This window comes from Brachionichthys hirsutus, chromosome 1 (assembly GCF_040956055.1).
Source record: "Brachionichthys hirsutus isolate HB-005 chromosome 1, CSIRO-AGI_Bhir_v1, whole genome shotgun sequence".
Taxonomy (NCBI): Eukaryota; Metazoa; Chordata; class Actinopteri; order Lophiiformes; family Brachionichthyidae; genus Brachionichthys; species Brachionichthys hirsutus.
Genome location: NC_090897.1, coordinates 10039244 through 10061878, shown reverse-complemented (window position 1 = coordinate 10061878; position 22635 = coordinate 10039244). Strand labels below are relative to the sequence as shown.

The following is a 22635-nucleotide window of genomic DNA, read 5'->3' as shown; positions in this document are numbered from 1 at the left end:
GTGCAAATACAGGTTTGCGTATTAGCATATCATAAGCCCCAACGGAAAGGCTGCACAGTACAGCCTAACAATAAACGTGAGCATGCAATAAACCCTTGCTTCCTTTCAAAGAAATCAAATATTTCCCAACCAACTTGGTTTGCTTCTCACCGTTTGCATATTATGGGATGAGTGAAAGGGGGCGGGCAGAGTGTGTAAAACAACCATATCTCATAATCTCATGATGGTGTCAGTGTAGATAAGGGGAAACAATCAACTTGGTGAATTCTTCCAAGATTGTTAACATTTGCAGTCGACGTTGGCCTCATCAACTGCAGCCTTATTTCCTCCAGTGCTTCAGCCGACTGTTTTATTGGTACAAATAACGGTTTCCCATAAAGAACTTTCATAATATCTCAAAAGTTATGATACTAAATATCTACACTTGGACAGAACTAGCTCTTATACATGTGGATACTTCTTTGAATACTTTATTGCGTACATGATTGATCGTGATCCAACATGTCACTTACTGAAAAAAGCTTAATGAATTAAATATATTTCAGGAAGGCCTTTAGAGATATTTGTTAGGGACAAATATGGTAAGGCATTAAAGACCCACACATTCTACCATTATACATCAAATACATTTTGTAATGTAAAGTAAATTCAAGTGAAACAAATGCAATAATATTTTCTGTTTCCTTAAAACTATTCAAGCTCTCCGTTAAGGAGATTATTTTCATCCTTGTCACTTGTTTTATCAGTTGTATTCTAATGTTGGTTGGTTGGTTGTGAAAAAAACACAATGGATTTCAATAAAACGCAATAAGAGGATGAGATAGACTCATTGATTTGGTGTAAATCCAGGATTTCTTTTTTCTTTTGTTTCATTTTCTTTAACATTTCCAGAATCTGGACGTTTTTGACATGTTGTCTAAATTCTCTGACAAAGAAGGATGGATCTTGATGAAGAAAATTAGACATGTATGGGTTAGTATCTATAAGTGTACATATTTGTTTACAGGTTAATTACAATTAAAGGGCTAATTGTTATATTTTGTTAAGGCCTGACATGAGTACTGCCTATATGCATTTAACATTCTAGTTAGGTCAGGAACTAATGATTTGTGTGATCCTAGGTCAGTCTATCACATTACATCTTATGGAAATAGGATTATGGGAACCATATAAGATGGTGCAGCTGAAACTCCGAGACAAAGTTAGCAATAAGGATTTGCAGGTAGGAAGAGTCAAACGTAGACCACACCAATCACAGTAGTGATTATAATGCTCCAGATATGCAGTAAACCTGTGTGCTGGTTTTAGTATTTAGTATTATTGGATGGATACACATGTTTTACCTACGTAGTCAGGACAAGTAGCCAGTATGAGTTTCTATCTGGAGATTTTGAAATCCTTTCAGAATGTAAACTTTTTGGTCCGACTGCTGTGTTGTAAATCTTTTGAGCAAGAGAAATCCCAAAAGGACATTTTTGCATGTTTTTTTAATGAGGATTTGCACGTAGTGTTGTATGACGTTAATACAAAAACAAAGTCAAAGTCTCACAAACACTCCAAAGGTTCTCAATAAATAACATATATAATATTGTCTTAATTTTTGCCTCCCTCTTGTGATCCAGTCACTTGGAGCTGAGCTTCCTTCGTGAGCCTCCGGATCAAATGCGTTCAAAGAACTGAGGATGGCTCAGAATGGATATGCCTCACCCTGTGATCCCCACCGACTGAGGAATCATCAACCGCTGTGGAGGACCTCAGAGAGAAGCCAACAGCAGAGCTAACTGCCTTTGGTGCATTCATGAGAAGTCAATAACTGCATCTTGGGACGGCTAGTGCAGATCCAGAGAACAAATCAAACTTAGATTAATATTTGTATTTTCTTTGGGGGGATAGATATACAGATATAGCAGAATAGCTGCGCAGACCACGTATCTTGCAGATGCGGTAAACGGCTGGCATATTTTTTTTCAGCCAAGTCCATTAGTCCAGAGTGGCTCAGCACAAAAACAAATAAACATCGGTGGAATACAAGAGCAGTAAGAGAATATAGAAACGTACTATCATTATCAGTGAACAGTTCAGCCAGGGCAGACAACATTAGGGTTCGGTAAGAATAAGGCTTGAAAACAGTGGAGCAATTAATTATGTGTTGAAGCCAACAATCAGATCGCTGGTGCTGGTTTGGGCTATATTCATGGCATATTTTAAACCTGGTCAGAGAAATGTTTTTGGGATCATATCAGATGATTTATTTCTTTAACACAGTGGAATATTAAATTAAATACATAATCAGCCAAGACAAGGGCAAGAACATGATCGTTTACAGTAAATATTTTTTCAGTTCTGAGAAGGACTTTGTGGGATTCATGTTTAATTTATTCTAACCGACATAAAAATGTAATCTGTAATGAGGAGGATGTCTTTTGAAAACTGAAAAGATGTCAAGTCTCATGTAGAGCACCCCCTCCACACGTGAGAGTTTGGTAAGACGGCAGTGATTACACGGTTATAGCGCTTTGAATAAAACAAACACCGTGACGCAATGGTGGAATAATGAAATAAATATATTGCATTAGGCATGAGTGATTCAGAAAACAATTGCTCCGTAATCAGTGCTCACTCATAATTCCTATAATTTTATGGCGAGATGTTTTATTACAATTACTCAGGCAATTTGGCAATTCAGTCAGACGAGTCACAATTCTGGGACATTTATTACAGCAGCAGAAAATCTTTTCAGCCCCCCCCCCCCCCACCCACCCACTGATGGTTTTACACGGCAGAGGCATTGGCAGGCAGGAGGAGGGACAACATGACATGTTTACAGCAGTGCAGATCCAGTTGACCACTGGTACTATGTTCTAGTATCCACTGCAGTCATACTCTTTGTGTTTTTGATATTTTCATGTACATTTTTACTGATGCCGCTCAGTTGCTGTTTCATGCCATTCACTGCGACCATCTTTATTCTATCATGTAAACTACAATGTGCTCGATGGTTTGCCATGAAGCATCCATTCTAATTACATTGTCTGTAAAAAGTGGCACAAAGGGGAAGAAAATAATGAGCCACACTGCAGAAGGGTGAAGAACGCTGCCGACATAATGGCCGGCTTGGGAACATCACAAGGAAACATGACTTTCATAGGTTATAACACTGCCACTTTAGCAGAGAATAGACAAATATCAGGTGTGATGATTCATCTTCTCTTAACAAAAAAGTTCCAGGTTTATTAAACACTAATCTCAGAAAAGGCAGGTGTGTTGCAACATATATTTTTTTTCCCACTGCACAGCAAACCAAACACAATCCCTATTCCAACCTGTCAGCTGATGACCTGACCATTTCTCCCTGTGACCTGCGCTCCATTGTAGGTGAAAAAAGCATACAAGCAAACACCCCACACTGGTGATGTAATGTGTCTTAAAGTTTCACAGTCTGAAGTTATGACAAGCAAGAAATATTTTTCCAATGCTGCTGTTTGCCGAACCGGATTTAAGAAGGCCTTCCTATTTCTGAGGGTTTGCTGATTATCATTATTCATGTAATCGTTTGCATTAACATGGCAACTTGCCCTGCTTACTGCTAAATACACTCAGGATTTGTTATTCGGGGCTGGTGTCAATCTTCATGCTGGTGTTTTTCAAAAGATTAATGTTCCAACGTCAGCTTATAGCAGGTTGATTTAAAATGTTGATTTATCGCTAACAGACAGTAATGACAACCCCGTAGCCAGTGAGCATTGGGTCTGCGTGAAGGTCAACAGTGCCTCGTGACTCATCTGTAATAATTGGTTTCAATATTGTGCAAAGTATTTCTTTGTTGTGAAATGCTTTAGAATACTGAACAGAAAAACTTCAAGCTAATCAAGACAACAGATGCTAAATTTTAATAGATAGAGCGGAATTGAAAGACTAGTGCATCCAACCATCAGGTCGGAACAGTTTGGCTTGCGTGTCTAAACATCTGGAGATAGCAAACAGTGTCCATGACGCTCAAACAGCTGGATGGTCAAGGTGTAAACACAAGAGAAATGTGGGAGGGTGCATAAACGCTGTGGTGCAGGTTGGAAATTGAATATGAATGAGTAACAGCACATTTAGAAAGATTTCCACTTTAGTCCTTGTTGCTAATGGCGAAGCATGCGTACCTCCTCCCTCTAAGAGTACCGGATCGGCGCTGTGGTTAGAGATCAGACCCAGAGGCAGGGCCGGTTATTATTCTGTTGGGCTGGTGGCAACTGGACTGAGGATGGGGGTCAGTGAGTCCCTCACAGGACACATAGGGGCGATGGCCTTGTGACTGAAGTACTCTACAACTTGCTTGGGCACCTCTGCCAGAACACATTTGGCCAGGGCTGCAGGTGAAGCCTGCAACACAGCAGAGACAGAACAGGTGGAGTTTGTCAGCCTACTCTTACACCCCGTATAACCTGAGATGCAAACCATTTTCCATCGAACCCCTTTTTGTTCCATTAGTGCCGTTATTAAGGAGATGAGGTACTCGTTTCAACACGGTAGTTTATCTGCCTGTTATTTGGGTTACGAATCCGACTGACGATGAGTTGTCAGCTGACTTGGGGGCATATGGTAAAAACAGACATTAGATTCCAGAGGGGAAGATGATCATGGAGAGATTCATACATTGTTGCATGAGGGATATCACTGATATCACTTGTGACCGTAGGGAAGAATCTGCTCAGTGGAATGGGAACTCTGGAACATTCAACAGGCATTTAGGACAGATCTGAAATCCAGGCCTGTGTCTTCATGGTGAAAGAACTTAGATATAGGTGTTACATGTAAACAGAAAGGCAACCAGTGTGCAGAAGCAATTCTGTGAAGGGAGGGCGCTGCCTTGGTGAAGTTAGCCATCTCTTATGCTATAGTGAACTTTTTATTATTGTTTACTCAAACTATAGGTAATTTAATTCAATAATGGATTAGTTTAAAAGAAAAACCAAAAGCAGGTATTTTAATAAAATATTTGGCCACCTCAAACCTTCAGAGCAGCTTCAATGTTCTGATCTGGTGATGATGAAACCATCGCATCAGATACCGGCATGGACACATTTCCAGAGCAACCACTGCTGACTTTTTGTCACTTCCTTTTGTGTAGCACTGTAAATCCATCCAAATCGCCAGCATGACGACAAAACCTGGCACAGTGTGCACAGCCAGAGGGAAGAACTTACCGTTTTGAAATCTCTGAAGGGCACAAACTGCACGATGTCCCTGAGGACCGGCTCACCCTTTGGTGAGCGAAGCACCCCATCATCTCCGTCCAATATCTGCATGTCTGTGAAGTCTGCATTGCCCACACCAACAATGATTATGGAGAGAGGCTGGTAGGAGGCGCGCACAATGGCTTCACGTGTGTCCGCCATGTCCGTCACGACGCCATCTGTGAGAATGAGCAGGATGTGGTATCGCTGGAAGAAGATGAGAGTTGTCAGTGTGAACCTACGTTAATGTTAATCCATCATTAATGGCAACCTGCCGCTTTAAGCGAGGACGAATCTCAGTGTGTGATTTGCTTTGGACTTGATAAAGTTTCGGTCTACATATGAAGCTCTGTGAAGAAGTCTTTGTGGTCATACACCAGGAAGGGATGGAAAGCAGATGAAGAGGCGTGCATTAATAGCATGATACAGCTTGCAGTCATGTCTTTGTGATTGTTCCTATTGTGTAGTGGTTAGTTTGTTAGTTTGTGTGTTACTTCTAATGTCCTGAAAGCGCAGCTGTTTACTGCAACTAATATAATGATAAAATAATGGCTGGCATTGAGAGGTAATAATTATCTCAAGTTGAAATTACAGGAGTGTGAGGTGTGAGACTGCAATGTCCGCACAGCCAGCGGGTAATTTCAGATAGTAAATAGATAAAAGACTATTGTTTTTACTCTCTCAAGGGTATTAACAAAAGATAAGAGCACAGTAACTCCAAAAGCCCCTGTTGTTAAATTGCATTTTAACTTCAGCTCAGGAGGTAATTTCTAACCAGTATTATTGGAATAATACAAAAGTACACGTCCAATGCGGTGCTTTATGACTTCAAACCACACTAAAGGAAAACTTATTTGTTCTATAATAAGACCCCTCCTCTTTTGCCCTGTAGGGCATCATTATTGTAAATAGTGGGGTGAACCAGAGTCGGTTCAATACGGGATTTGACTGTGAGATGCACACCAATAAAGCCAGTGTTATATCCACACATTCTTTAAAGGAGCGTAGGGGGACACTCACAGAAGCGTCCTTAATGTTGCCGTCCCCCGCTGCCTGCTTGGCTATTCTGTTAATTATGGGAGACACATTGGTTGGGCCATACAGCTGGATCTTCGGAAGGCAACCCTGGTATGCCTCGACCACTCCTTGGATCTCTTACAGAGGAAATCAATGAGCAAAATGAAGTAAACAACACATTTATTTATCTGACAAGTCGCTGCAAAGCTTTATAAGTAGCCTGAATATGCAGCTGATTTACACTTTGCTTCAATGCTAAGCAATGCTGTGAGCAGAAATACTCACACAATGTTAGGTTATGTTAGGGACGTTATGGATAATCAGAATATTGTGACATTAATTCATTTTATCATTCTTTAATTTACCTGGAATTTCTGACAAGAACCTTTAGATCGACATTGATATGTTAACAGTTTAAAATTGACATATGAATTTTAGATTGACTCTTTCATGGCACAAAGCAGTTTCCTACCTTCACATTCATCGTCTTCTGGGTTGAAATTAATGGCAAAATCATGAGACACCTGAGGATTAAAGAGGAGCAAAGTGTTAATGCTGCTAATGATGATGTCATCCTTTTTTCTTTTTCCATAATGTAGCAAAAAGATCACCGTGACGTGCTTTATCCTAATACTGGTGGCTTCAGTCCTTTCAGTCACTTTAATAATAACACAAAGCTGAGACTTAAGAGCTCAGAAAACTGAAAATGGGGAATGAGAGTTGGATGTTGTTGCATTCATACTAAGGAAGATTTCCTGATGAGATTTAAAACAGCACAACTGACCACACATTAATTAATCAGACCTTTATTAACTGTAAATAAATAAATAAAAGATAAACAGAACTAAGAGAGCAAACCTGAACCAAGGTATCTCACATCCCCCATGATGCACGACAAGACCAAACCTGAACCCTATAACTGGATGCATGGCCAAACCAAAGGTTTCATCAAAATCTGTTGCTCGTTTATGAATAATAGACTGAAATTAATAAAATTACTGCATCCACCTGTTTATTTGGATCCACTCCATCACCGAAAGCGTTCTTTAATATTATACAGTTATGCGTTTTCCTGCTAAAAAAAGTCTTTACATTTTTATTTTATTTTATTTATTTATTGTTATTATTATTTTTTTTGCCAAGCTTGGCAAAAACATTACTTCCTCTGTGAAAGTAATATATACATTTCTAGAGCAGGAATGTAATATTCTTGCCATTAAAAAGTCAGATTGATTTTGTTTGTCAGAAAGCTGTTGAAATGGCAGAAAATTAAATCCTGCTCTTATACCGCCTCTCATAACAAACCAATTTTTTTTTCCAGAAACACCAACTGTCAGGCGGATCAGTGAAAACTGACTCCTCTCCAGCTGGCACCATATTTGCTTCTTTCCAGTCAAATCAAAGCCATTTCTGTTTTTAACGGTATTAACACCCTGAATTCAGTTACTGTAAAGATAAATATGGCAGAGAAATGAATCCTGCGGTGCTGAATGTCACTGAGCCCCTGCCAGCGGAGGGATCGAGTTTCCCAGCAGACCTTCTGACATGACAGCATGAATTAGACATGCTTAACTAATAACATTCGTAATTGCTGTCCCCCATTCGGGTGCTGTTGAGTCTCTGGTGTTGTGTGGGATGGCTCACTTGCACAGGTTAAAGGGCTTCACTGTCATTTAGTAATTGAATTTATGCCATTTGCTACAGCGAATACGTTCATATGGCATTCCACATTAAGCCACGCAAAATGCACGTGCATGTTTGGTGAGAGAGGTTTGACAGACTGGTATGAAGAAACACAGGCTGAGCTGGAAGGCTTAGTGCTGTGTTTGTCACATATCCAAACAAGTTCATATTCAATGGAATTAAACATGAAGCTTCCCCGTAAATCACACAGCTCACTATCTGATGCAAAATATCAGGTATTTACTTTATATTTTCTGATCGCGCACACTATGGATGAGGCATAATTAAGGCTATAACAACACAGACAGAGAAAAAGATTTGGTGTGATGACAGGGGAGTTCATGATACATCATGTTATTAGTGGTTTTTGGTAATTAGCATTTATCTCCGCTACTAACAGCAGTGAGTCTGCAGCAAGGAATACAATCTATTTTATTCCTTAACAGCAAGCACAGACGGGGAATTCTCACTTCATCATTACATCTGAGCTACAAGCCTTGGTAGGGTTGAAACTATAATTGTTGGTCTTTCACATCACCACACAGCACAGCAGTGTGTCACATTACACAGAGGTCATTTTGGTTTGATAGCTATGGCATTAAAAGGTGCATGTGTGCACGCACTGACCCTGTGCATGTCCCCCTAGGGCCCTGCTCAGAGCCTCTGAAGGCATTTGGTCCATGATGTTCAAAGAAAGGTTCTCATGAATTGTTATCTAAATTGGAAACCAACACCACAGAGCTTTCATGTGATCGGGCCATGATATTTTCTGACATGTTGATATTTAAAGACATGGGGTTGTGAATAAAATTAAACTCAGTAATTGCTTTTAAATGTGAAGCACTGATAGAATGGTCAACCCTGTCAAAGAATTTGCTACAAAATCAACTTCCTTATTATTCAGGTGGAAAATACCAGAATTTGAGAGGAATGCATGAATTTATTGTGTATTTATTATTGTTCACGCACTAGAAACCAGCAGCGCAGAGATACAAACAGATACTCACCTCACAATTTGGAGGGATTCTGGCACCAAACCCCAAAGCTGAAAACCTTTTGTCACTGAAATGATGAGAAAATGCATGTCATTTCTTAGGGTTATTTCGTGAGAAATAGCATTTGATAGTTATCTTAAAAAATATTGTCGGCTTATCTCTCTGTTCACATTCACACAGGGCGACTCTGCTTCTTGCTTTGATTTCATGAATATTAAAAGTCAAATTCCAATTTGAAGTGTGTCCCTCAGTCCCTGCAGCCCCAGTTTACACCTGTTCAGAGTTCCTAATGGTCTTTATCTTTTCTACACCTTTTAAATTGCCCGGGTATCACTGTAAGCGGTTCTACTCTGCTGGGCTCATGCGCTCCTCAAGCTCAGGTTGCACAGCTTTGTACAAATACGAAGGTGGATTTTATTTGTGCATTCAAGTTAGAAGACAGAGAAAAAGAACACACATGTAAAAAAAAAAAAACAATAAAGGCTGACCTGTTGTGCTCACCTTCACAGGTGTCAACAAACAATGTTATGTATGGAATATCCACAAGGAATTCTGAACACTTGAAGGTTCAATACTGTGCATGAGTTGTGTGTAGCATCCTCTGGGAACCTCAATCATGCTGTATAGTGTGATCCAAAACAAATGCACTACAAAACTCCAACCCTAACCCTACATTTATGAGTCAGGACAAATTATTGAAGTGCACCATTGATGCAGAATACTTCAACATTATAAGTTATGGAAAATGTAAAATAACATGTCTGGTTCATTCCCACAGCATTCTGCAGCACAGCAGATTTGGAACAGAGACATTTTAAAACATGTATTTCATTAATTTGCTCTGACCATGGTGTGGGTGCATCGAACTGTGCACAGCAAAGTTCACAATCTTCATTTTAGTGTTGTTGGATTTGGTGCTCTGACAAGTGTTGATTGGAGAGCTTTTTGCCCCCTCGCAGAATTACTGTGGCTTTTCAGAGCTATGAGAGGAGCTTAATTAACTCTGATGTTTGTGGACTAAAATCATCCAGAGAGATGACTTCTAAACAGCCTCTAACAGCAACCTGCAACCTAAACATTCCTCTTGGCACTAGCAAAAAATTAAAACATTATATCTTATTAGTAGTATTATCATTATCTCCCATTCCCTACAGCATCATCGTTACAGAGCCGATTAGTAGAATGCTATGTGAGCTAGAATTTAGAGACTTTGAGATCGTGGGAAAGCCTCCTGTCTTTTCTGAGGAAAAGGTAGGGGCAGAGCTAGAAGTGGTGGAGATGAAGATGCTGAGGTTCTCCTTGGGAGTGACCAGGTTGGATAGGATTGGAAATGAGACAATAAGAGGGACAGTGAAGGTTAGACATTTTGGAGATACGATAAGAGAGGCCAGACTTCGATGGTTTGGACATGTCCAGAGCAGAGACGGGGACTATATCGGTAGAAGGATGCTGAGGATGGAGCTACCAGTGAACAGGGCTAGAGGTCGACCCATTAGAAGATACGTGGACGTAGTGAGGGAGGACATGAGAGTGGCTGGTGGGGAGGATGATGCAAAGGACAGGGTGAAGTGGAGAAGGTTGACTTGCTGTGGCGACCCCCCACAGGACAAGAAGAAAGAAGTAGAGCTCGTGGTAGAGCCATCACTGATCAATACGACACAGGGGTTCTTTTGATTACCATATTTGGTCGCACATTTCGCAATCATTATATTTTCATCCAAGACAAATATCTGAATGAGTCCAAAGTGTTTTTTATGCATACCCTCCACGTGACCTGGCTAACATGCTGTGCTGTATTCCAATGTAAACTCTGCAGCTGAGTTGTAGCCTGAAAGAACGTTAAAGATATAATGGGAAGAAACAAATCACACGTTTTGGTATTTGATTGACATCGGCAGTTTTAGCAAAGTCGAGGACAAGAGGACAGAGAAGACGATTGATAATCTATTGAATCCATTCTGCTGTCCCACTCTTTGTCTGCACGTGTGATGAGCGGCGGGCAGACGTGGCTTCTACACCGGCCCTCTCTGCAAGGTAAACGAGTCGCTGCCCACACACACAAAAGCTAATCACTCCAGCTCCTCTGCAAGGACCCTTGAATCCTACATTACTGATACTCACTAAAGGATAAAAGGTTTGCTTGACCACATTGTATGCCTCAATAGCAGCAGGGAATGATTGCCTACACTTGCAGCCAGCATTTGGAGAATGTAGTATCTACAATGCCATTGTGTTTATGCAGTCGCTGTGTAAACACAGCAAATGGCAATGCTACAAGGAGCAGCTAATTTTTCTTAGATAGGTCTTCAGTGTCTCCGGTGCTGTCTACTGGATGCTAATATTAGCCAGAAGCTGCTCCCCTGACAGTCCATGGGAGAGTCTTGATAAATCAGGAGTTTTAATCCTCATCTGGGCTCGTCTAAATAGATGAGATGACAATACTATTAATTATTTCCCACTCTTAACAAAGTATGATGCAAGATGAAAAGCCATTGTATTACCGGTATGTTTTGTATATTTTACAAACTTTCCTTAATTATAATGCAAGATGTATTTCTTATCCGTTTAATGTTTACTTAATATGTGTATTGTCTTTTCCTAACTGTGACACCAGAATATCTCGCAAATAAACTGCTTTGAATAATCCACCAAGAAAAGGCAGCATACAAACAAATCAGTTACTGATGTCTGCACGTGATTTAAAAGCCTGCTGGTGATAAAAAGGCCAAGATGTCATCTTTCTGGCAGATCATTAAATTATGAGGATGCATTGATATTTTGAAATATAACCATTCAACGAGGAAGCATATATTAACGTGTCAGTGTCCTTGGCTTGACTTCTTCAGCCCCAGATTGTCTTCATGCATAAATCATACAAAAAGAGGCCAATTCACTTCACAAATGTATGCACTATCTACAAACGGCTTCTGGTGTACACAGGGTAAGTGATTTACGAATGTGAAAATAACATTGACAACTTGTTGTGTTCGTGCTGCAACTGAGCAGCCGCCTTTTGTAGCAACATATCACCGAGTCAAGATCACGCAAAATGAAAAAACATGTCAGTAGAAGATGAATCCGGGATGGATGGATGGAGGAGCTGGCAGTCAACAGTTCTATCAGCCTTCTGACAAGCAGGTGAGTGAATGCGTAATAACCTGCAGGGTCGTGTCCGCCGTTCAGTGCTCATTTCACTTGGTGTGGATCGTTCCACTGTGCAAGAACCCACCCAAACGGCATGCAATGAGCGCTCTGCCACTCCGTGTCTCCACAGGGGCGACTGTCAAGCCCCGACATGCCCTGCAGGCATCGAAGAGCCTTTGCTGAGAAACAAAGCATTGACAAACCTATCATAGTCTTGACAGATCTCCCCCACCGCTATCAGAGCCTTCAGGTACTCATTGGGCTGGTAGGGGTTGATGTAATGCAGTGAGCAGCTGTTCCTGGGATCTCCGTTGGAGGCTGTGAAGTCGATGGCAACCTGGTGCAGTAAACATACACGAACATGAACAACCTTGTGAAATCAATTATTTTATCTTTCTTTTTTTCATTTCTGATTCATCTTTTCTTTCTGTTTTTGCAGACCTTTATTTGGCTGCACTTTCTATATGAAGCCTGCAGTGTGACTTAATGGCCGTATGAATGATCTGATCAGAGACAGGCATTTTCCCCTTTAACACCCACAGAGATTGAAGCAGCTACAGCTCCAACTGTTTCAACAAGGAGTTACTGCATCTACCACAGCGGTCCTCATCATTAATATTCACCGCTTCAGTAATCCAGCTGTCGAGAGAGCTGTAGAACTATGAGAGCAGACCAAAGGGCAAGAGTCAAACAGGATTTGAATTTATTCTGTGAAGCATGCTGCAAAACAAAAAACTGTGTGTGCAGGCAAAAACACCAACGAGGGCTGTATACACAAAAAGCTGAGCTATTTTACTATCATTGTTAGAGAAATTATTCAGATCCCTTAATAAAAATACTGATATCACCCCAATTTTTAGAAAAAAAATTAATAATTAAATTGTTAGAATCAAAATAAAAGAAAGGTGCCTTTTGTTTATTTCATTATATTCATTACATTACATTACATTAATAATCATTCATTATTATTAAAACTGCAAATTACTCTTCCTGATAAACTATTTTTTATTTTGTTTAAATATTCTGAATATAGGTAATTAAAATACTGAAATGCTGTCACAATTATCCAGGAACCAAAGAAACGCCTTCACATTTTGTTTTTTTATTCATCTAGAACTACAAACTTCAAATTATATGAAACCAATCATGAGTAGATCTCACATGTAAAACGCATGCTAATGGTCCAGTAGGAAACATGCAGACAGTATTAATGATTCATAACTAGTTTGAAGGTTGATGACAACGAGGCATGAATGAACACAGGCCGATCTAATTACCGTAAAGTGAATCTGGCATCCTCCCATGATGTAATCTAAGAAGGAGTAGACTCTGCGGAGCTGCAAGAAAAAAAGACAAAACTTGGAGGAGGGGAGGTTAAAGCAGAATCATCTCCACAGATTGTTTACTGTAAAAAAAAACATTTTTTTAAAATATGATAAATTGTGGGGAAGTAGAAAAACCTCAAATGAAAAATGTAGTTCAATGTTTGCATGTAGAATACAAGCATGCAAAGAAATATTAATCAGTACATGGTTTCATAGATCAAACAGTTGTAAAAACGATTAAGTGTTTTTATCTCACAGAATAAAAAATACCGATTGCTGTAAGCCTGTAACTTTAAATGTTTACTACCTCGATTCTGCAGCAGCTTCCTACCTTGAGGTCACTGAGGATGACGACTCCTGAATTCTTGTAGTTTCTCTTCTTCTGTTTGTATTTGGGATTCACACAATCCCACGTCACCTTAAACAAAGTACGGCGAGACAAACCCAACAGAACATTATTTAGGGCATTTTAAAAATATTAATTCATTTGGCAGGATTTCAGCCAAATGAAATGAAAACACAATGGAAATGGGTGAAACGGCTTCCTGGATGTGTCGCCACTGCTCTGCTCAGTGTCTCTGTTCACCGACCTTATTTCCACTGGAAATGTTCTGCATTTCCCTAAAAGTGGCGTAGAACTCGCCGATGAAGTCATGCTTCCCCCTGGAGTCATAATCCCACACTAGGCACTGTGACACACACACATCAGTGTTTACTACTTTATCTCATGTGGTTCAGCTGTACTACACTTTTTATTTTATCCCTCAAATGTTTCTGTAACCTATTCAGTTTGTGGACTAACTAAATAAAATCTGTTACCTTTAGCTTCCGCTCCTCATCACAGCTGCACAGGGAAATTAGAGAGACTTTGAAGGGCTCCCATACAGGATTCAAGTTATTTTTAATCACCTGCGAGAGAGAAACCCATTGCATGTGAAGTAAAGTAGCAGTAACAGATGTTGATGCTGATAAAGAGGGAATTTACCTCAGTTCTATGCACAAGTTGTTCGCTTCCATCATCGTTGATCCGATAGATCTCCAAAAACGGGTCTGACTTGCTGAAGAGATCCTGCAGAATAAATAAAATAAAGAAGAAGATCTAATTAAAATCAATTTTATAGGCAATGTTTTTGTTTTTCCTCATACATCCTTGTATATCATAAATATCTTCATTGGCTCCTTCAGCTTGCTCTACACCCCTTTACTTTGAACACATCTCAAATGGATCCTAAATATCCTAGCAAATGGGTTTTTATGGACATGACACTTCATTAACTCACCGGATTAGCAGGTTTGACTGTGTCCATTTACATTATTAGCACAGTCGTTGTAAATGGACACAGTCGAGGCTGCTAAATTGAAAGCAAGTGCAATATTTAGCACCTTCTACAGTTATTGATATCTCATCCCCGGAGTCTAAAGTGCATGCATCTGAGAGCAACTCTGATTATTTAGGTCAATTGATTCTTCATGGAGGAAAACAAATCTGTGTGTGTGTGTGGTGGGTGACAGCGTTTTTCTTTCAGACTGAATGAGACAGTTAATTCTGCATTTCCTGCCACATTAGGCAGATTCATCGCCCAGCGGACAAGAGGAAAAGGAGCTGGAGCATCCTCGATTTGTCTTGGCAATGCCTTACCGATGCCATCATCAGCATGACTAATCAGGTGCACATGTGAAAAGTCAATCGCAAGCAGTAATGGTAATCATTACATATTACCGTAAGCTAAGATACATCACCATGAATCCTCAATAATCATCAATAATAGTGTGCTTCCTACAATATTCACAGCCGGTTGAGAGGAGATAGCGACGGCACACAGCTAATGAGAAACCATTTTCCTGATTCGGTCATTGTCTGTCTCTGCTGGACAAATTGCTGCACCTAAAATATGTTAATAAAAGATTCTGGTAAGGTGCTTGATAGATAAATAGCTACTCAGAATTAAAGGTTATTAGTAATGTTATAGGACTGGGTTTAACATATGATGAATTCTATGAAGGCCAAAAAGTCCTTTATAATAAAAAAAAACAAAATGTTAAAGGAAGTGAAAAGTAAATAATCACAGTATAGCTAGTGCAACTATAGTATTGGCTATATATCAGAAGTTATATGAAAAAACACATACAATATATTATTTTTTCTTACAGGGAAGATGATTTTACACACAAAATGCCAGCATTCTAATAATGTATGCTGATTGGTTAGTTAAGGGCAGGACTGATAGTGGCAGAACTCCTTCCCTCAGCGTCACTTTGAGTGCAAACAAACTGGCTGCAATGAAACTAAAAGAGGAACAGGAGGATTTGTTTTTGACAGCAAAATGTATATCAGAACAACAAAAATAAACCAACAACTACTAATGCCAGTGAAGTGATGTGAAGTGTCTTGCAGGGTGTGACGTCACTACTATTTAAATAGACGTATTTCACATCAACTGAAGCCTGAAACAATTATCCTAATATGCTGGATGTAAATTATCTCCATGAAGAAAGAAAATTGTCTGAATCGTCTCATCGACAGTGTGTAACTGATTAATTTTCCACTGCAGAGATAGTTAAAGATACGTTTTCCACATTTATGCAGCACAGGTAGAAATTCAGTCACCGAGAAACCCAGTAATTACACACACAGAAACACAAGAGCATCATCCATTAATGCAACAATGATTTATTTGAATGTGCAGAAATCTCAGCGGTGAACCAGCACTTCTAGTAGCAGATAACACGTTTGTTGTTTTTAATTCCTGCCTTAATAAAAATTAATTTCATAGCAAGGGTAGGTGTGTTTGGTAAATTGCAATTTGAGAAATAAATGAACATGCTGAATGAAAATGACATTTGTCTCCCAAAACCAGTGGAAGTCACGGGCAGCCTGTGTGAGGTTCAGGCTGACTTCAGATAGTCAGATTTGGATGGAAACTCCTGCTGTGTTCTTGATTGAAATTTGCCTTCAGCAGAGTTTGCCTGATTGAAATGTGAGAACAGGAGCAGCTAAGGTCCTCAATGTCCATTAAAATGTGAAACCAGTCAACTCATAACACACATTTATACCTGATATTAATCCACATGTGATTCTGTATGGTCACAAATGGTACCTAATATCTAAATATATAATGAATTTGCTAATATATTATGACAGGGAGTCACTAGTATAAATACATGGTACTACATGTACTTATCATGTATTGTCCCCTTCTTGTAACTTGAAATTATTTTTCTATCCCAGTCTACTGCCACCAACTCATGTCTAATAAACTGTGAAGCCTGTTGGCATGGCCGTCCAACCTGCATGTTCTCCTCACCTTATCGTCAAGCTTCTTGGCACAGAAGAAGAGCTCCACATAGCCGTTGTTGCCAGAAATCTCCTCAGCATGCACCTGAAAGGAGATGAGAATTTGTCAATAACATCTCTCATGGTGAGAAGCTGTGGCTTAACCACACAAACACTATTTTAGTGCATCGTACTTAAATCAGCTCAAAGCTACTGTATTGGTGAGAATTCAAACATGGAAAATTAGGATAAAGTGGAGTAACGAGGCGTTAGCTTTAACGTTGTTATCCAAGAACCTCCTTAGCAAGCACAAACACATATTATATATATATATATATATATATTGTATTGTATTTTTTATTTTTACAAGTTACTGCCAGTTTTTTATTCATAGTTTGTAACTTTTTATTTCCTTTCAGATAGACTTTAAATGTTTTATCAACTGCAAAGTGATACACCACCATCATCACTATTGTAGGTTCGTGTTCATACCTAAACGCATACATTTAGCAGACGTAAAAGGAAGCGCATAGAGCGACTCTCTGAATGGCTGCTCTTCTGTTTGTTTATAGGTGAGGTAGTGAAGAATATAAATCAGGATCGCCACTTCTGCTCCCGCTGAAGAGGTTCTGGACCACTCGCAGGTCTCTCAGCCTCTGCTTCAAACAGACAGAAACTCGACTTCAAATTGCCGGAGCTGTGGATTTACAACGAGCTCATTCAGGGTTGACAAGGCTTGATGCTGACGGCTGGCAAAGGACGAAACTTTTCTATCAGACAACTTCTAACAGTTGCTGAACAAATTGGGGGCCTGGCGTGTTGCTTAGCCTGAAATAAATTCGCTGACAGAAATGAAATGAAATGTCCCATCAGGGGTCGTCACAGCAAATCAACCTTCTCCACTTCACCCTGTCCTTTGCATCATCCTCCCCACCAGCCACTCTCATGTCCTCCCTCACTACGTCCATGTATCTTCTCCTGGGTCGACCTCTAGCCCTGTTCCCTGGTAGTTCCATCCTTCTACCGCTCTCTAATCATTCAGGCTAGGAAGTGTTTGATAACCCATCCATCTATTCACTGCAGCCATTTTCATTTTTGCAGGTTCAGGGGGAAAGGAGCCAATCCCAGATGACGGGCAAGCAAACAATTTCTCAAATCTCTCCAGAACAGACTCGTAGAAAGATAATCAATCGCCGGAACATTGACACCCTCAGTTCAAATTTGCATCTGTGGTACAGGTAGAGCTTTATGCTCTCAGAAGCATTAATCTTCAGAGTGGATCACTGCATCTTCTAGTTTATCTTGTTTCATCATTTGCTACCACCCCGTGGCTTGTTAACTGTACGCTGGTATTTAATGAACCACCAGCTCTTCTCCTCCACACGTGGCACATGCACGGTAGTTTCTTATACATGCATCATTTGTTACGTATTTACTTGCTCCCCCATGTAGAGCAGCAGCAATGGCACCAAAAACGGGGACTAGCATATAGAGTTCTGAGAGGATGCAGACTCAAACTATCCCCACTGAAAAAAACACATTCAATGCTAAGCAGAAACAAAAAAAAATAGATATCCTAATATATACAAGATAAAAATAATTCTGCTTAAAATGAACAGATGTTGCAAAAAAAGGCATTACTTGCATTCATTTTCACTGATAAGTGGAGGCCAATTCACTTTGCTGTGCAGAAATCTAGAACTGTTCATTCTCTAGTCCAGAGCACGGTTTCAGAAGCCTACCGTGATAACAGATTTGCCGGCATATTTTCCGTACTTCAGCAGTAAAGGCTTCATCATCTTCTTCTGGGCTACAATCTGCAAAAAGCAGAATAAACACAACGTTGACCTTGAGCCTCCGCAGTAAAGAGCAGTGTAAAGCGATCTGAGTCTTCATCACTCACTCTAGCACGGTAAGAGGCAGCAAACAGCATCGGGCATATTTACCACCAACCTAACAGATGACTTGAGTTGGTTCTGCGTGTTTTAGGTGTATGATTGCAAATATTTCACAGATTTTAGGGCACAGAACTAACAGAACGTCTGTGGAATTTTGATAAACACATGGGTTAGTGAGACGGCACCATCTGTTTACCTGCCCAAGAGTGCACTCGACCCCACCCAGGAAGTCATCATCGCGGGTCCCGATGCTGTGAGTACCGTGGATGTCGTAGACTTCAAATCGCAGCTTCTGCACCTCCTCAAAGTAGTAGTCCAAAGAGAAGACCTTGGCAAAAACTGGGTGCAGGTTGCTCTTGATCACCTCTGTCCTGTCCAGCTGAGAGGAGAGACTAGACACACTAAGAGTTTCAACTGTCACAAGCACCACAACACTGAAACATCTCCCAGTGCACGCATGGAGTTAAAGCAGTGGCCTAACTTACTTTATACCGACCCCTCATTGAGCCGGTATAAATTATATCCATGCCTGTATACTTTTACAGCAACAGCCGGGAAAAATAAGTCTGTCAAATATAACTTCAGCATACAGCATTCTGTATTCTTATTTTCAGGAGCGACATGGCATAACACAGAAGATGATGATGCTCTGCTAAGAGCCTCAAATGCTCAGACTTTTAATCTCAGCCTACAGAAAACATGAATACATCTCTTTCTCTGCCTGAAAATGAAAGCTCAGCTCACAGAGCCCACCATCAACACATGATGCTCATGCATGCAGCTCTCACACAGCCCCAATAATATTACAATGGGGGGTGTCAGAAAATAATGGCAAAATAATAATAATTGCATTTCATAGATACATTTTTCAACACAATGTTTAATGATCGCCTTTTGTTATTTGAATTGTAAGCTGTGATGGTTCTGCAGCACAAAGAACAGAAGTGGGGATGATCCATTCATATTCAGACTGCGAAACATTCTACATAAGAACATTCAGTGCTCATCCTCAAAAAAAACACTTGAATATAGTTTTGTCTGACAGTTTCAGGGTATTTGAGAACTGTGATGCGTATCTGTTGTAGGTTCTCATTCGTACAGATAATCCTTGCCGTTTGGATCCTGCGGCTGGACGTGTGTTTAGGGTTGGATGACGTTTCACCTCTGACCAGAGAGACTTCTTCACTGGGCTTCAGTTAGTGACCTCAGAAGAGTTTATAGATCTGAACTTCCCAAGGTCAGTCAAACATGAAAAAGCCTGCCGGATGAAAGTGAAATGTCTTCATGCAAAATGCTGCTTAGCACTATAGTGCTGTTATCATCCTGGAAGAGATCACTCACACCAGGATAGAAATTGTTTCAGCACAGAATAAAGATGATGAATCGCTTTCTTTGTTTTGTTTTGTTTTGTTTCTTGCTTTGAATTGATTTGGTGCAAATGTTAAACAACACAAAAAAGGCGTAACTCAGGCAGATCTATTTGTTGTTTCGTACGCCTGCTTCACATCGGCGCCAGGCTGAAGGGAGAGGAAGGACATCTGCTTGAAACAGCCTTCACAAGGCACTTTAATTATCACGCTCTTTTTGACTTTGTGATTTTATGCTGTGACCATTCAGAACCTTTCTACACATATATATTCACTCGCCATTCAGTTTCTTGTCTGGTGATGGCGAAATATGTCGCCGCTTGTTGCTTCAAATCAGAGGGTTTCGTTTTGTCACGGCCAAATGCTCGAACCATCGAAAAGAAATTACAGTGCGAAATAACCATTTTGGTTTCTGTCACAGCTCTCAAATAAACAATCTGGTTCTAAAGCTGAAATCATTCTAGCGCAAATGTCAAAAAGGAAGAACTTTCAGGAAGGTCTTCCTCAGCCTCATTCATGCCCTCATCTTTTCATCCTGCATCATTGCCTTCTTCCTCCTCTCTTTGTGCCATCTGGATAGACAGATTCGGGATGAATCTGTTTGTTGATGAAAGCTCATCAGAGCTACAGAGGATAGGCTGTGCCTGTTTACTGTTGGTGTGGGGCCAGAACTGGAGCCTGACTCCCTGACATGGAAAAAAATGAAGGCTCTTACTCATCAGCTTTCCAAGCCAGGTAGATCGTCCGTCTATCGCAGTCAATCAAAAACGAGCCGCGTCGCTTAGGTACCGGAACGGAACGTGAAGACTGCGGTTTGAATGAACTCCTTATTAAAAAGGAGCAGGAGGAGTTCATTCAAACACAAAGAGGCGGAACCGTCTCCTTGTTGCTTCTGCATTTGTCCTTGGGCAGTGAAGGCGCTGTTATCAGATAATAATGAAATAAAAGCAAATCGACAAATAGCATTTGCGAGTCAGTGGGTCCATTCAGCATGGGTGTGCAGCAGAGAAGGAGGGTGGTGCTGTTTGAGCAGCCTCTTACTCAGCTGCTGACGTAGGTTACAAACGTGCATAGGCGATGGGGGGGGGGGGGGGGGGGGAGAGAGATTGCTTTTTGTTGCATGAAGGGTTGCAGGGGAAACAAAGCAAATCAATACAATTAGTCATCCTCTACATTTTGACACATCCTGTCCTGAATGAAAACCTGTGTCTTGTCTTCCCCTCATGAACCAAATCACTTCATTAACAGAGAAGAGGGAGCGCTCCGGCCCACGCTCATTATTTTTTTCCGGTGGAACGCAGCTCATCCTTCTGCACACACCTAACCTGCTGTTAGTCTGCGCATGCAGGCCGGCGGGATGCTTCTGTACGTGCTGCACAAACTGAACCTTCTACACGGCAGACAATCTGCAATCTGCTGTAAAGGACGCGTGCCGACTCACGGTCACTCCTCCTCGGCAAATAGTCATCACGTTTGACTTTTTTTTAAAGTCTGAGACAGACAGCTTTTGTGTGAGCCATGATCTTTTGAAAATGAGAAAAGAAAACAGCTGCAGGTTCACCAACTCGTAAAAACATTGATCCCGCAGCACATCGTGGGATTTGGGAATTAACTGTGCTGGGAGTGGAAATTCATCCAAAGGTCTCGAATTTCACACATCGTCTCAAAATCGGAGCATTGCCAGATTTCTGATGCTGTATAATGAAGGGAGGGCTGGCCAGCAGTGTGCACAGTAGTTCAGTGTGATTATTAAAACATCTTCACCCAGGGTGCAGCAATCTGAATAGTATGAGCTTTTCTATGTGTGATGTAGAGTATCATCAAATAATTTGGCTAATTACTCAAACAGGGAGATGAATAAAACATGGAACATTCATTTTTGATCTCCATACTATGGAATTAGTGATGAACAAGAGTTCTGGCTTGTATTTTCCTCTCTAACTGCACGTGTATAAAAGGAAAGACTGAGGGGCTCACCTCTGTCCACTGCCCGTTGGACTGTACCATGAGTATGACACAGGGGTCTGATTTATTCAGCGTGTCTCTATCCAGAAGGGCTTTGCAAGACACACGCAGCTCCACTTTGGAGACGCAGGCTGCTGGACCGCTGAGGCTGGCGGCGGGGGAGGTGGCCTCTTGAACGTCATTCATCCTGGCTCAGGGCAAGAGTAGCTCACAAGCAGCGAAGCAGTAAGATGTGCGGCTGGCGGTCGCTCTGAGGGTTGGGAAAGCGTAGCGGTGAGCTGAGGGACCTCAGTGAAGACAAGAGACATGCTTTTTTGACTTGGTACAGATGGCACAGAAAGAACAGAAACGCCCGTTGAGACCCGGAGGACCAACCCAAACCCAAGCTGTTATTACTGAGTACCAGATCCATCTTCCTTGTGAGGAACAGCATCTCACCTTGGTAATGGGGAGCGACAGGACATGGGTCGCTCCCCATTACGAGTGGACTATGGGATGGAACCCACGCAGACACGCTAAGAACATGTGCACCTCACCGTCTTTCTGTGAGGCATCAGTGCTACCCACTAGTCCACCATGCTGCCCCGAAAAAATACAAATTAATAAAAAAAACTTACCTCAATGAATTGCTCCTTTTTAAAATTATTTTAATGAAGTGCAGTTATTTTGTCATATTTTTCAGCCAGATAGATAGATAGATAGATAGATAGATAGATAGATAGATAGATAGATAGATAGATAG

The 22635-nt window shown here is 40.8% G+C and overlaps 1 protein-coding gene across 1 annotated transcript; it reads right to left on the bottom strand.

Annotated features, from left to right (window-relative positions):
- Window positions 1-4218: 4218 nt before the first annotated feature.
- On the bottom strand, window positions 4219-22079 carry cpne7 (copine VII). The gene is made up of 15 exons (XM_068741497.1): window positions 21906-22079; window positions 18758-18940; window positions 18406-18480; window positions 16695-16769; window positions 14375-14458; window positions 14209-14298; window positions 13980-14078; window positions 13721-13807; window positions 13342-13401; window positions 12268-12401; window positions 8933-8987; window positions 6715-6766; window positions 6246-6379; window positions 5196-5432; window positions 4219-4371 (listed from the first exon to the last, which is right to left on the bottom strand). Exons 1-15 carry the CDS (start codon window positions 22077-22079, stop codon window positions 4219-4221), a joined length of 1692 nt encoding a protein of 563 aa, XP_068597598.1.
- Between the last annotated feature and the right edge of the window lie 556 nt (window positions 22080-22635).